At 28.3% G+C, this 14,538-nt stretch overlaps 14 protein-coding genes across 14 annotated transcripts; 7 read left to right on the top strand and 7 right to left on the bottom strand. All coding sequences in view use genetic code 6, as the record gives it.

The window, feature by feature from the left end:
• Window positions 1-98: 98 nt before the first annotated feature.
• Window positions 99-560, bottom strand: SS50377_20213 (Calmodulin; the record flags this gene model as incomplete). The annotated part of the gene is made up of 1 exon (XM_067904158.1): window positions 99-560. The coding sequence occupies one exon, from the start codon at window positions 558-560 to the stop codon at window positions 99-101; it is 462 nt and encodes a 153-aa protein (XP_067767640.1).
• A 39-nt stretch (window positions 561-599) lies between these two features.
• On the bottom strand, window positions 600-1,175 carry SS50377_20212 (uncharacterized protein; the record flags this gene model as incomplete). Its single annotated transcript, XM_067904157.1, has 1 exon — window positions 600-1,175. One exon carries the CDS (start codon window positions 1,173-1,175, stop codon window positions 600-602), a length of 576 nt encoding a protein of 191 aa, XP_067767639.1.
• Window positions 1,176-1,443: 268 nt separating this feature from the next.
• Window positions 1,444-3,306, top strand: SS50377_20211 (Pre-mRNA splicing factor RNA helicase; the record flags this gene model as incomplete). Its single annotated transcript, XM_067904156.1, has 1 exon — window positions 1,444-3,306. The coding sequence occupies one exon, from the start codon at window positions 1,444-1,446 to the stop codon at window positions 3,304-3,306; it is 1,863 nt and encodes a 620-aa protein (XP_067767638.1).
• A 5-nt stretch (window positions 3,307-3,311) lies between these two features.
• SS50377_20210 (uncharacterized protein) lies at window positions 3,312-4,889 on the bottom strand (the record flags this gene model as incomplete). Its single annotated transcript, XM_067904155.1, has 1 exon — window positions 3,312-4,889. One exon carries the CDS (start codon window positions 4,887-4,889, stop codon window positions 3,312-3,314), a length of 1,578 nt encoding a protein of 525 aa, XP_067767637.1.
• A 688-nt stretch (window positions 4,890-5,577) lies between these two features.
• SS50377_20209 (5'-methylthioadenosine nucleosidase / S-adenosylhomocysteine nucleosidase) lies at window positions 5,578-6,333 on the bottom strand (the record flags this gene model as incomplete). Its single annotated transcript, XM_067904154.1, has 1 exon — window positions 5,578-6,333. The coding sequence occupies one exon, from the start codon at window positions 6,331-6,333 to the stop codon at window positions 5,578-5,580; it is 756 nt and encodes a 251-aa protein (XP_067767636.1).
• Window positions 6,334-6,853: 520 nt separating this feature from the next.
• SS50377_20208 (uncharacterized protein) lies at window positions 6,854-7,279 on the top strand (the record flags this gene model as incomplete). Its single annotated transcript, XM_067904153.1, has 1 exon — window positions 6,854-7,279. One exon carries the CDS (start codon window positions 6,854-6,856, stop codon window positions 7,277-7,279), a length of 426 nt encoding a protein of 141 aa, XP_067767635.1.
• Window positions 7,280-7,376: 97 nt separating this feature from the next.
• On the top strand, window positions 7,377-8,249 carry SS50377_20207 (uncharacterized protein; the record flags this gene model as incomplete). Its single annotated transcript, XM_067904152.1, has 1 exon — window positions 7,377-8,249. The coding sequence occupies one exon, from the start codon at window positions 7,377-7,379 to the stop codon at window positions 8,247-8,249; it is 873 nt and encodes a 290-aa protein (XP_067767634.1).
• Window positions 8,250-8,485: 236 nt separating this feature from the next.
• Window positions 8,486-8,650, bottom strand: SS50377_20206 (Cysteine-rich protein; the record flags this gene model as incomplete). The annotated part of the gene is made up of 1 exon (XM_067904151.1): window positions 8,486-8,650. One exon carries the CDS (start codon window positions 8,648-8,650, stop codon window positions 8,486-8,488), a length of 165 nt encoding a protein of 54 aa, XP_067767633.1.
• A 92-nt stretch (window positions 8,651-8,742) lies between these two features.
• SS50377_20205 (Cysteine-rich membrane protein 2) lies at window positions 8,743-9,258 on the top strand (the record flags this gene model as incomplete). The annotated part of the gene is made up of 1 exon (XM_067904150.1): window positions 8,743-9,258. The coding sequence occupies one exon, from the start codon at window positions 8,743-8,745 to the stop codon at window positions 9,256-9,258; it is 516 nt and encodes a 171-aa protein (XP_067767632.1).
• A 454-nt stretch (window positions 9,259-9,712) lies between these two features.
• SS50377_20204 (Thioredoxin reductase) lies at window positions 9,713-10,645 on the top strand (the record flags this gene model as incomplete). Its single annotated transcript, XM_067904149.1, has 1 exon — window positions 9,713-10,645. One exon carries the CDS (start codon window positions 9,713-9,715, stop codon window positions 10,643-10,645), a length of 933 nt encoding a protein of 310 aa, XP_067767631.1.
• A 214-nt stretch (window positions 10,646-10,859) lies between these two features.
• SS50377_20203 (Chaperonin 60) lies at window positions 10,860-12,338 on the top strand (the record flags this gene model as incomplete). The annotated part of the gene is made up of 1 exon (XM_067904148.1): window positions 10,860-12,338. One exon carries the CDS (start codon window positions 10,860-10,862, stop codon window positions 12,336-12,338), a length of 1,479 nt encoding a protein of 492 aa, XP_067767630.1.
• Window positions 12,339-12,343: 5 nt separating this feature from the next.
• Window positions 12,344-13,267, bottom strand: SS50377_20202 (uncharacterized protein; the record flags this gene model as incomplete). The annotated part of the gene is made up of 1 exon (XM_067904147.1): window positions 12,344-13,267. One exon carries the CDS (start codon window positions 13,265-13,267, stop codon window positions 12,344-12,346), a length of 924 nt encoding a protein of 307 aa, XP_067767629.1.
• A 73-nt stretch (window positions 13,268-13,340) lies between these two features.
• Window positions 13,341-14,165, top strand: SS50377_20201 (uncharacterized protein; the record flags this gene model as incomplete). Its single annotated transcript, XM_067904146.1, has 1 exon — window positions 13,341-14,165. One exon carries the CDS (start codon window positions 13,341-13,343, stop codon window positions 14,163-14,165), a length of 825 nt encoding a protein of 274 aa, XP_067767628.1.
• An 11-nt stretch (window positions 14,166-14,176) lies between these two features.
• SS50377_20200 (uncharacterized protein) lies at window positions 14,177-14,518 on the bottom strand (the record flags this gene model as incomplete). The annotated part of the gene is made up of 1 exon (XM_067904145.1): window positions 14,177-14,518. The coding sequence occupies one exon, from the start codon at window positions 14,516-14,518 to the stop codon at window positions 14,177-14,179; it is 342 nt and encodes a 113-aa protein (XP_067767627.1).
• Window positions 14,519-14,538: the final 20 nt, after the last annotated feature.

Here is a 14,538-nt window from a genome sequence, read left to right as displayed (position 1 = left end):
TATTCAATAATAATATTATATATAAATATTGATATAAACTACTAATTTGCTAAATATCTAAATTTATTTTGAATATAACTAAATATTAAGATAACTGATCACTGATAAATTGACATTTTAACAGCACGCATAACTGTCTTAAAATCTCTTAATGTAAGTTTCCCTGGAATATCTAAGCTAGCCTCGATACCTGCAATAATTTATTCACATTCAGATAGAGTCATATCTAACCCCATCTTCTTGAAAATGAAAGCAAGTTCTGGTGCCTCAATTGTGCCAGATCCATCTACATCGGCTGCAACAAAGAATAAATCTTAAGCGTCCAGATCAGGATCAGCATAAACTAACATTAATTTCATGAAATGGCGAAATTCATCTGGCTCTAACACACCATTATTATTTTAATCTGCAAGTTCTAAAAGCCTATCAAATGTAGTACGCTTCCATTTAACACCAGATTATGAAAAGGCCTCATAAGCCTCATCTACTGTGATAGAACCTGAGTTATCTTTATCTATTGCTCTAAAAAGTTCATTTGCCTTATCCAGTGGGTTTGACATTGTGAAATGGTAGAATTTTAAAATATAACTAATTATATATCACTATAACTTATTGTTTGTTATTACATTATCTAAAAATAGAAGATAAGCCTCTGCTGTTTCTATGTTTGGAACTTATAGAACACTTGACTTTTCGCCTCTAGCGGTATCTACCAATGAGAATTCTTTGCTAAACACTTTAACTAATCTTTATCCTATGAACTATAATTATTAGGAAGTCTATTTACCGATAGTAACTGTATTTAAATTAAATTTTAATATAAAATCCTATATAAAATCCGTAACTAAGCAAGAGTTATTGATTTTATCTGTATTAATTAATTTTTTAAGAATAATTTAGTCTTTAAAAAGTTATTAAAAAAGTATCTATCTTTTTGATAATGTTTCATCCTAAATATCATTTTGTAGTACTTTAGGCGCAATAAATTTATAATAAATCGTCTTACATTCTTAGTAATTCATTCGTGCTGGATTCGAAATTTTTTTCCAAATATCTGACTGATTCTTAGCTTTTTATATCAATATATAGACTTTTTTTTCATCTTTCTATTTATAAAGTTTTTAAAGACAATAAGATATAAGTTTCGTCTTTTCCTCTAAAGATTGGGTGGACATTTTAAATTAATTAATAAAGTTATTATATTACAAAAATAAATATAATATATTTTCGTGATAATTACAGTATTTTTGCTTTAAATAATAGAGTAGATTAATTTATAACTATTAATTGCAATAAAATGTTAGCTATAAGTGAATACGAGTCTAGGAAAGGAAGTTTTATTAGTCTTTCTCTTACTATATCGTTAGTTATATTATACCAATAATTATGTATTAATATTTTAAACTTTAACATATAATTATATATCGTATATAACCGATAAATATGAATGAAGAGCCAACATAAAAAATTGAAAGACCTAAACTTTAACTAAAATTTAGGCCAAGCTAAAAGATACCTTTGAATAAAATTGAATTAAACTAGGACTTCCCTTTATCATAGTAAGAAAATACAATTGCTAATTTTTTATCATCGAATTAATAAATTCTTTTTATCCGAGCAGAAACTGGCTCTGGAAAATCAACAATATTACCTCAAATTATTTTTAAGTATTTCAACTAAAAAGTTGTAATAATTTAACCTAGACGACTAGCGGCAGTATCATTAGCTAATTTTTTAAATTGTGATTATATGGTCAGATTTGACTAACGAATTAAAAATACGAATTATATTTTTATTACAGATGGCATGTTTTTAAGATGTGCTACTTAATTTAGTGAATATTGGGTGATCGTTGATGAGGCGCATGAAAGAACAGCAGCACAAGATCTAATTAGAGGATATCTTATTACAAAAAATATTAAAACGATTATTACCTCTGCATCCTAATAAACTTAAGAAAATGAACTATGTGTATCCGGAAAAATGTATCCAGTTCAAGTTGTATATAACCAATCATCTCAATAGTTTACTTAGTTTGTTATATAAACATCATAACAAATCATAGTAAAATTATCTGTTGAAGAAAAATATTAGCAGGAGTTTTAACATTATTCTTAATAAAAAGGTTATCAAATTAACAATATGAAACTTGATATCAATAAATATATTGGAGATATTTTAATTTTCATGCCAGGATAAAACGAAATTTATAACATTTTATAATAGCTTAAAAAGCTAGATATTTTTTTGGACAATTTTTATACTACAATTAACTTAAAGCGCAAGATTCAATTTAATTTCTTTCCATTACATGGCTAGCTATCAATTCAAAAATAAAACGAAATTTTTGTTCAAAATTATTAAGAAAATGTTATTAATGTTATTATTTCTACAAATATTGCAGAGACTTCTATTACAATATAAAATATCACAATTGTAATTGACTCAGCTATGCAAAAAACATTATATTATGATAACTAAAAGCACTCTAACACACTTATTATAGAAACTATATCAAAATCATCATTTTAGCAGAGAAAGGGACGTGCAGGTAGAGTTAGGCCTGGGATATTTTTTTCTTAACTTTCTTAAGAGAATTATAAGAATCTTAAATCTCACACTACCCCTGAAATATCTAGAATTCGTTTAGAATAAACAATTTGTGACCTTATTCTACTTCTTTCTAATAATTCTTTAAGTGAAATTTACATATAAACTATAATTAGTTATCCATTTCCAGACCCTCCTGATTCTTAAAAATTATTAATGGCTATTGAAACACTTTCTAGATTAAAATTTATCACACATGACAATAATTATCTTAAATTAACGTAATTTGGTCATCATTGCCTTTAAATATCATTAGGTCCAGAACTTGCATTTTTTGTTACTATTTGCTCAACATTTCAAGATGAAGCTTTAAAAATAGCAAGTTTTATGGCTTCAGGAGATATATTCATACCAAATGATGGTTTTTAAGATGATTTTTAATAAATTTTATGGTAGTAATAAAGTAGTTTGTAGAAGAAAATATTTTTATAATTAAAAAATTAAACAAAGTTCTATGATATGTTTGAACCACCTACCGTTAATGCAGCATTTGCTGCGGCTACATAACATGTTGCATATTTCAATGGTTTGGAGAATAAATTTTTTAAGTAGCGTGAATAAGATCCATTAACTATTGGGAAAAGCAGTGTTAGAAACGCTCAAAAAGTTACATTTTCAATAATTTTAGGTTAAAAAATGTATATAGTTTCACATCTTACTGATGAAGACATTAAATTTGCAGAAAAATTTAAATGACTCACTCAAATACCGTAGAAATCCTAATCAACGCCTTTAGTTTCAGATTTCTTTTTCTACATTTAGCTGATTTCTTTATTTTATATATCCCTTTATGCGTTAGCATACAGCGCAAATTCCCACTTCATCTCACTATTTTCACCCATAGTTCTGATTTATTAAATTATTTAGTTGATATCTTTCCATTTTTCGCTTAAATCTTCTAACATACTGTCTTTTTAAATCTGAAGTCTTTATTTCATACCTAATAATTCTTTCTCTTCTGCAGCACTGCAACTTACTAAATAACGTGCTTTTTAGAGCATACCAACAGTATCTGATTTAGCACATGCTTGCTCAGGGTCTAAAGATAATAATTTTTACCAAACATGAGTAGCATGACCATTTATTTTCTTAAAATTATCCTAAGCTTTTGCTGATTCAGGAAATGCACATGTAAATATAGAATCCATGGCTCTTAAAACCTCTAAAGGATTATTAACTGATGGAGTGATAAACTAAGGAAGATCCCCGCCAAAAAGTTTTCCATATTTAATCCAAAATGTTGTAATATTTTAACAAAGTTGCAAATATTAAGATTATATTTCTTAAGCTTTGATGACATCTTAATTTTTCTCGGAATTTTATTTTGAAAGTTATGTGATTTCATTCGTTAATGCATAAATTTATTATTTATCTTCCATATCACTAATATATTTTTATTGTATAAACTACAATTTGTTGGTTTCTGAATCCATTTCTGATATTTTAATCTAATCATGATATGTCATTGTTGAATTAAACTACTTTTCAGTTAATTCTTACAAATATTCAAATTTCGACAGTATATTTAGTGCAGTTTGACCTGGAAATGCTTCTTCTAAAGCATAAAAAAGGTCTTTTAAATCTTATTATTATTATTATTTTTATTCAAATTCTAGTAATTATTAGTGAATCAATATATACTTTTTTTCTAGTGATGCTTATACATTTATAAGTGATTCTAACTAAAGTTTATTTTCAGTAGTTAGAGAATCAATAGCTGCATTTTATCTATCTATATTCATATTTTCTTCATGTAAGTTATGCAGAGAATGAACTGCTGATTTTTCAGCTATTCTTCGCTTTTCTAAACTATCTGCTTCTATATGTGCAATTTCAGGATTAAATTTAATTTTACCTTTTAAATCACGAAGATTTTTCGCATACTATTCATTACTAACCTGGAATGTGGATTTAACTTGTACTTAAACTGATGATATAGGGTTCTAATTATTTTAGGTGATAAAGAATGAGTCGGCTACCTCGTAGTTATGTCGACGAGCTTTGCGTTGTTGCGTTTTAGGATTAGCTTCCAACCCAAAAAATTACTGCATTTTCTCAAACTCAAATGGATATCCATTTACAGTTTTGTTTTATTTTTTAAGCTTCTACTATAACTCATATTCAGATGATGGAAATTATGGCTTTTCATATAATGGTTTTCGATGGGATGGAACTCTGGGGGCTGATTTAGGTGGTATTTTTTATGACGTATTTAGTTAAAATGGGTTCTTTTGATTAACGACATTTTCTAAATATGAGTCAAGTGTTTTAGTTCTCATTAAATGTTATATTTCCGAAATTAATATATAAGCCAATATATAAGAATATTTAATATTAAAAATGGAATGTGTATATGTTTGGACTACTAACAGAATTGTAAGATCTTTCAGAACGATTGATACAAAACTAAGTCAACCAAATTATATTTTCACATTATATTCAGTTGATTCTATCTTCAAAATACCAATGATTTATGGGTTAAAAATAATTGGTAACGGTACCGAAACAATTAAAACATTTGATTGCTCTAAATTTCCTAATTTATAATTTCTGCATTTAGAAAATCTTAATATATCTAAAATAATTAATATGTTAGTTTTAAAAAGATTAGAAACCTTATAGTTACAATATAATAAACTTACAACCTTAGTAGAAATCAAAACTCTGCAAAATATTAAAATATTAGACATATCAAACAATTATTTGCGTGTACTTCCTTATATTAATCATCTTAATTTAATTTAATTTAACGCGATAAACAACCCGCTTTCTTTTAAAACTGCATTATGTAGATATTAATTACTTTATAAAAAATCATATTATCAACTATTAGAACTTTAGATGACTAACTTACCTGAACTCTCAGAGATTCTTTGTTTTCTCCAAATTTATGAAGTTCAATATTTTAAGGTTATTCTATAAGACATAAAATAGAAATATTAGGAGATAAAATCATTTAAATTTTGATCACTCTTTAATGCTTTTACCCAACTCGCTTAAAACTTCCATAATAATACCAAAAGTAACCTCGCCAACTATTTTATTGGCGAATTCTTCAAAATCAAAATGATCCCCACCATCGCTGATTACTCTGACTAAACCATAAGGTATTTTGAGTTCGAAGCATGCTTAAGCTACTGCAGCGCCTTCCATTTCAACAGCTAACGCTTTAGGCACTTTCAAAGCTATTTATGCTACTTCTTCTTTATTTTTTATAAATTAGTCTCCTGTAGCAATAACCCCACTTACAACTATTGGTTTTTCGATACTAAAGGCCTCTAAGTCTTTAAGTTTCAGATAATCACCTGCTGCATATTTCTTGCTGGCAGTCATGCATACTTTGACTAAGTCTTTATCAGCTTCTATTTCGCTTTTCCCTACAGCAAATACAACACATTGTTCTACAAATGGTCTACCGTCAAAGTCATGCTAAACGGCACTCTCACCTACAACTATATCACCTAGCTTTAAGGACTTGTCTACGCTAGCAGCGCAACCTACAAAAATAATCTTATCAACCTTGAAATTTAAATGTAAAGCAGTAACAGTAATAGCAGAGGATACTTTGCCGATTCCACATTTTACAATGGTGATTTTTACACCATGGGCGGTTCCAGTAAAGAACTCTCTTGCCGAAACATTATCAGATGTCATGGATATTTGAATAAACTGCTTCAGTTTTTCGAATTCACGATCAATAGCACAAATTATACCAATATGCATTTTGCAAGAAAGTGTAAAGGAATGGAAATGTATATTTTATATTAAAATTAATATAAAATTTTACAACCATTGTAATTTTAAAAAATTGATCGCTGCACATATTACTTCGTAGATCTTGAATAATTGTTGAAAATTTATTCTAACGCTTAGATAGTTGATCGGATAATATTTTAAATTATTCTGGATTAATAGCTAAAATTATTGTTAAAATTGCTTGAAATAGTAATTTTATTTTATTTTTAGTTTGTAGTTATATTTACTTAGTCATTAGAATAATGATAATATGGAATGAACTTAAAGTTTGAGTACAATATAGTTTAATAAATTTTTTGGCTAAAAATATAATGTTATTATTCTAATTTTCAAAGGTTGAAAATATTATCTTTTATTGATATTTAATATTTGTTAATATATCATAATCAAGAAATAGTATCTATTGAATATAGCTGATATATTGGGTTATTGTATATATTAATCAAATGGTTATTTTCAAGAATAATACTAATATATTAGAATTATAATGAAGATTAATAATTTTATAATGAATACAATTTCAGCTTATTAATTACCTCTACTTTTGTTGCCTCTTGGATTGTAACATACTCAAAATCATTAAAGTTACGCAATTAAAAGTTAAAAAATATTATCAACTGCAAGATAAAACTTAAGTAGCTTTGCCTAAGATTTATCTATTATAGAAAAACAGGTTTCATTAGTTGATGATATTAAAGATGATATTACTTTATCACTAATATTTTCTGATTCTGAATCTGATCCTTATGAATAATTAGGTAAAATAACAATGCTTACTAACAATATTAAAGACTAAAGTTTATTGGTTCATATTTACACAGATAAGGCAGCTAGATTATGCACTAAAATAGATTTTGTACATAGATTGCAGGATAAGCTTTTTAAAAAGCAGAAAAATATGGGAATTTGGTGATTATTATCGGTAATTTTTGTACATTCTTTTTATAATTTCACTTTTATTATAAATATAATGTAACTATTTATATTATCAGTATACTTACTTGAATAAAATGTCAGGTATTAATGATGTCATTATTGTCAACTCATCAGTTACTCCCATTATCAGCATTATGAAAAATAGCAATAAATGTTAAATGGTCGTCAATAATATTCATTTTTAATGTATTATTAACAATAATGTTGTTTATCTTGTAGATGGGGATTAAATAATAAGCCCATTATCTGATAAATATTTAAAATTATCTGACTAGTTTGAATACTCTGCTTAACAAGATACTTAAACATCTTCTTTTAATTAAAATATCATTAAAAATTCCTATCTTGTATCGTTAGATCCTGAATTTCTCAAATCTAAAATTAAGACTAAATGTAAAAAAACAGGAATAATTAGTTAATTCTCTGAAAATAATTTTGAGGTTACAACTAAAATTACTAAATTGAATAGGTTTAAGTAATTAACATGTTTTTCATAAATTTAGATTTAATAGATGAAATTATGCTAAGAAAAAACGTTAGGAAAATTAATATGCAGAGATAAAGTTTATGAATTTTATATTTTTTAGTTTAAAGAATTGCCTACGTTATCAGATATTGATGGTACACTTACACCACATGATATTTTGGCTCCATGTTATGTTGTGTCAAAACTAGCATATAAGCTTAGCTATCCCACATTGATAACAGCTAGGTCTTTTATTTGGAATTAAAAGACCCGCAAATTCTCATAACACTTGTATAATGGTGCTCCAGTTCTTATGAACCCCATTAATGGAATAAAGTCACATGCTGATCGAGCAGCAGGAAAAGTATTATGCTGTATTTAACTTTTATCCGCAGGAAAGTATCCTGAATCATATGGAAACACTAAGTCAGACTAATTGGCATTTAATCTATTAGAGTGTTAAAAAATAGTAATAGTATGATTTTCGTTTGTAATATTACTTTATAATCCTTTTACAACATTGATATTTATTAAATTTATTATTAGTCATCTCAGAAAAAAGAATTTATTTACTAATTAATATTACTTTAAAAATTGAATCAATAACTAGAAAACAAAAATGATTCCTATTAGATTAAAAACTTTGGATACAAATTTATAAACATATATTCTAAAACAGTTAATATTTAATAATATAATATATTATAAAACAACAAATCAGATGCAAACCCATCCAATTGTTCCAATATCAACATGGGTTTCTTCTCTACAAAAAGGGCAGAGATAAACTCCACATTCAGCCATTTTGGTATTTGCATAGCTAAACTTCTTGCAATTTTAATTATCACATATATATGTACCTTATTTATATATTTTGTCCATTATACTTTTTTCTATTTCTCTATTTTTATAATATAATAATAATTAAGATTTCACTCTTACTGTACTATTACTAATCACTACAAATTATATAAATGATATGTACAGAAGCCTGCAATTCATGTCATAATTCTCAAACATGCATTAAATGCAACCATAACTACACTCTATCAACTAATTTCCAGTGCATGTAAAACTGCAACCAGCAGAAACTGAACTCATACTGCTACGTCCAAAAAGAGCTCGTCAACGGTCTGGAAATTAATGTATAAATTCTTAAAGAGTGCAATGGGTTGTAGTCAATACCATGTTTTTGTGGTGAAGCCAAAAACTGTGCTCTGTGCTATGGTAACAGTAAGTGTTCAAGCTGCGTTGCGGGGTACAAAATGAATGAAGTAGGTAGTTGTGAAATATGTAATAAAAATTTAGAACGAATTGGCGTGTGCCCAGTCTAAAATAAAAATATTATTGCTATTTGGGCCTTATTAGGTGGTATCCTTGTAGTATTTGTTTTGGCAGCTTGTTTTGTGGTTTTTAGAGTAATAAAAGGGAAACAAGAACCGATGGCGCTACCATTACTATGGGATAGAAATCCTGAGCAACTGTAGTGAAAGGTTAAGTAATATGAAAATGCAAAACTATTATGAATTATCATTATTATATTATGTTTAACATGAAAAACTGAAATTAACTATAGATGTTTAATTTATAAATATAATATCTTCATATTAATCAAGTATATATAATAATTAATAATTTTTTGTCAAAATTAACTATATACGATTTAACAAAAAGTTTAACTATATTGTTTACTTATCACTAAAAAATGTAAAATAACTTGTTAGTGTTAATTATTTTATCAGTTATACTTAACAATAATTCTAAAATTCCATTAACATAGTATTGAATATAATAGTCAATGAAGTTAATTGTAAATATTTGATTATAGTCTATATATAAAACATCACTATATTATGTATTTTGTATACAATATTGTATACATAATTGAAGTAGAATAAATATAATACGCATTAATTTTAATAAATCAACTTTCCCACTTCACAAATGTCACACACAAGCTTAGTTATCGTAGGCGGTGGTCCAGGTGGTCTTGCTGCTGCAATTTATGCTGGCCGTGCAGGTTTGACGCCTGTTATTTTCCTTGGTATTGAAACTTCTAGCCAGTTAATGACTACTACGGAAGTTGAAAACTATCCCGGATTCAAAACTATTTAAGGTCCAGACCTTGTTTAAAACTAAGTTGACTAGGCTGAACATTGTGGTGCTCAACTTTTCTATGAAGATGTCACTAAAATCGATGCTACTGCTCGTCCTTTCAAGATCACACATGGTTATGAAAATGAAATCATGACATGTGATGCTCTCATTTTTGCCACTGGTTCTACTGCTTAGCGTTTAGATGTAATTGGTGAGAAATAATTTTGGTAAAAGGGTGTTTCTGCATGTGCAGTGTGTGATTCTATGATGGCCAAGAATAAAGATACTGTTGTCGTTGGTGGTGGTGATGTAGCCTGTGAAGAAGCTAGCTATCTCTCTAATATAGCGTCTAAGGTTTATCTTATTTTACGTAGAGATGCTTTCAGAGCTTCTGCTGCTATGGTATAACGTGTAAAGTCTAATCCTAAGATTGAAATCATATATAACTCTGCTGTTTAAGAAATTAAAGGTGAAACTAGAGTAAATTAAATTCTCGTAAAGAATCTTAAGTCTGGGGACATCACCCCTCTTAAGGTCGAAGCTCTTTTCTGGTGCATTGGTCATACTCCTCAGACTCGTCTTCTCAAGGGTTAAGTTAAAATGTCTGAGAATGGTTACATTTTAGTAGAAAATCAGACTCAATATACTAATGTGCCTGGTATTTTCGCTGCAGGAGATTGCTGTGATTGGATATACAGACAAGCTATAGTAGCTGCTGGTTCAGGTTGTAAAGCAGCTCTCGATGCTGAAAGATGGCTTGCTTCCAATGGTGGTCACTGATTTATTATCTTGCTTTTAAATTTGAGTATTTTAAAAACTCTATTATTTATTTAATATTTCTAAAAGATTTTTGATAATTTGTAAAAGTTTATTGTATACTTGAACTGAAAAACTAAAACAAACTATTTTGTCATTAATGCATTTTTCATTATACAAAATAACATACCATATTTATAGTATAATATTAATATTACGAAAAGAATCATTTCATCAAATGACTTTAGCTCTCATTCAGAAACAATCTCAAGAATTGGCCAACTTGGTTACGTCAACTCTTGGTCCTCGTGGTCGTTCAATACTTATATCTAGACCTGATATAGGTGAACCTGCACGTCTCACCAAAGATGGGGCAACGGTTGCTAGATCATATAACAAATAAACACCAGGAGCACAGCTTTTGAAAGAAGCATCCTAATATGTTGAATAAAAAGCAGGAGATGGTACTACCACGGCCACTTTATTAGCTAATGAACTTATTTAATTATAAGCATTAAATTATGAAGAATCCTAAGCGCTCATTCGGGCTGGAAATGATGCTATTGATTTTTTATAATCTATAGCTGATAAAGTTTCATCAATAAAAAATGTAGCTTTGACTTCTCTTAATGGAGATATTGATGGAGCTAATATGATTTCTGAAGCTTATGAAATTTGTGGGTCAGTTTAAGTAACAAATGGTACGGAAGACTCTTTAAAAATCATTACTGGTGCAAGGTTTGAATCTGGGTGGTTAAGTCCTTATTTCTGTCTCAATCATCAAGGGAAATCTATAACGTACGATCATCCTATTATCTTCGCAGTAGATGGAGTTTTAGAATAACCAGATCAACTAATTTAAGCACTAGAAACTGCATCATAAAATGATTCTCCTCTTGTTGTTATAGCTTCAGATGTAACAGGATAAGCTCTTTCTCTTTTAATTGCAAACCATATTAAAAGTGCAGTTAAATGTGTAGCAGTTCGTTCACCTGGTTTTGGTAATGTAAAATCTACTAATATATAAGATATATCACTTATGTCATAAGGAAAACCTATAACAATCAAAAATGCTTAACTTGCAACAATTGGAAAATGTTAAAAATTTACAACCGATGATAGACAATTTTTTATAAATTTTGAAGAGTCGGCCTAATTATCTGCTCAGAAATAATCAGTTTAAAAAGAACTTAGGAATTAGTCGTCACCATTTATGGTTTCATAAATCAATGACAGAATTTCCCGTTTAAATGGAAAAATTGCAGAAATTACAGTTGGTGGAGCAAGTGAAATATCTTAAAGAGAACGTAGGGATCGCTTCGATGATGCTATTGGTGCTTGCCGAGCAGCATCATAAAAAGGTGTTGTAGCAGGTGGAGGTAGTGCTTTATTACAAGCAAGTTCATATATTTTAGAGTTAACATCTGGTAATAAAACAGATAATAAGATGCGAAAAATACTCAGCGATGTTTTGAAGAAATAGTTATATAAAATTTGTGAAAATAGTGGAATTAGTGGATTGTATATAGAGGAAAAATTAAGGAACTAGGGATTAAATGCAGTTTATGATGTAGTAAAAAATGAAATTGGTAGCTTTTAAGAGTTAGGAATTGTTGATCCAGTAGATGTTTGTTGCGAAGCAATTAGAAGTGCAGTTTAATTAGCTTCTTAGGTTTTAAGAGTTGGTGGTAGTATTATTGACGAAGAAAGAAAGTGAAATATTCATTTACTAATTTTACGCCTTAAATTTTAACTCAAAGTTAGTTATTTGGAAATTTTACTATTAACTTTTTCTGCCATTTCACCAATTTCCCGATCTCCATCACAGTATAATATACCTTAAGTAATAAGATAATCTGTTAAAAATGATAAACTTATATTAATTCCATTTTTCTTTATCTCAATTAGTAATTTTCTTATATCTATTGGGACGAAACTAATTATAGACTAAAAATACTTACTATCAAATATTGATTTTTATAATCTAAATTCTAAATCATTTTTTCGCTGGGGGGTCATAATTTAAAAAGTTGTGAGTTGAATTTATGGTATTTTGTTTGTTTTTTAATAGTTATTTTATAGAAACTAAATAGCTTTTTCTGAACTAATATATCCATGATTAAATTATTAGCAAGCAATTTTAAGTTGTGGTATGGTGTAGTTTTTAAATTCTAGAAGAGGGTTTTTATTGAATTTTATAGGCAGAATATTTGGAGAAACATTAATTTGTGTTTCTGGTAATATGAACGAAGGTGGTGAAATTGGATTATAATTATTAATATTCTGTACAAATCTAGTATATGATGAAACTGTAGAAAAAACTGGAGAACTACGTGATGAAAATAAGGCTATTGGTAAATTGTTAGAATTATTTGATGAAGTAATTTAAGGGGTCAGATTAGCTGCTATCGTATCAGCAGAATAATCATGTAATGGATTTCTTGACTATAAAACAAAATCTTTCTTCATATCTAAAAGTTGCTTAAAATCTGTTTTAAGTTTGATAAAATTTTAATTATACTCCTAGGTAGGATTTATTTTCTATTCTTTTAATGGTAATAAAAAAATTTAATTTAGTACTTCATCAGGATCAAGCTGTGTCAATAAATCATTGAAGAACAATTCGTCATCATTATTAGTATCCATTTTTACTAACTTTTATAAAAATACTAAAATATATTTAATTATTTATTGTTATCACTTCATTTACCACTTTAAAATGACAGACATATAAAATGCATTCACAGCGTTCAAACCTATAGAGTCTTCAATTAAGACAGAATTCACAGCGAATAAGAAGTAATAACCGAAAAGGTTACCAATAAAATAATATCTTGAATCTATTAAGGAACAACACACCGAATGGGCACCGAACCAGATGATGTTCTAAAATGTTCACCCTGATACAACAAAACAAGAAATTGCAACTCAAATACAATAAAAACTAAATATATCTGCAATAGTATACGAAAGGGGCAATTTAGCATATGACAAGAAAGAAAGAGTTAGAAAGTTCAACAGCTACGGCCATAAACTTATTTTCGCAAAATTTGAACAAGAAGTTACTGATGAAATGATACATTCAATGCGAGGAATGACTATATAAGGAAGAGATATATACGTTAGAAGATAAGATAAGAACCTTGATGAGACAAAAACTTGCTTCATTAGAGGTGTTAAGGGACATATGAATTTATAAAACATATTTGATAAAGTTAACGGTTAAATTAAGAAATTTGAAAAGGACAATTTTATTGCTGATGTAAAAATGATTTATTAAGATAGAAAACTGAAAGGTTTCATCTATGTAGAATTTAATACTAGATTGCAGCGTGAAAACGGTGATCGTTTATTTATGAAAACCCTTAAAGTAGATAATGAGATAATATAGCTGAAGAAATATATAAGCAAGAAGAAATAGGCTAAGCAAAGCAAGAAGTTTATTAAAGATTCTAACAACCATTAAGGAAAGAACAAGAATAATAAAATAGAAGCTAAGTCAACACTAGCCTAGAACATGATGAAAAAACATAATAGGAAATGACTTAATATATCTCACTCATACTCATCTGGCTCAAAGTCCTCTTCAATGATATCACCATCGGTCGCGTAATAATACAGTGTCCCAAAATCCTTCATCAGCTGATCGATCGTGTAGTAAATTTTTTTGGATGCTAGGCTCGCAATCATAAAAATTGTAGCATCATTCAGTGGAACACCTAAATTCCGTCTAAAATAACGCAACTTGTCTTCTTAGCTGTTTTTGTTTGTCAGAACACCTATAAAACGTATCACTGACTCTAAATCGAAATCGAGAGGCTGCAAATCGCAGTTTTATTTATACACTACGAATGCCTCCTCCGTGCCTTCGTCAACCAGCTCCTCAACATTGAACATTCTGCACTTGTAGCAGTATT

This window comes from Spironucleus salmonicida, chromosome 1, assembly GCF_000497125.1.
Source record: "Spironucleus salmonicida strain ATCC 50377 chromosome 1, whole genome shotgun sequence".
In the NCBI taxonomy this organism is placed as follows: Eukaryota; Fornicata; order Diplomonadida; family Hexamitidae; genus Spironucleus; species Spironucleus salmonicida.
This window is presented reverse-complemented; position numbering and strand designations above follow the sequence as displayed.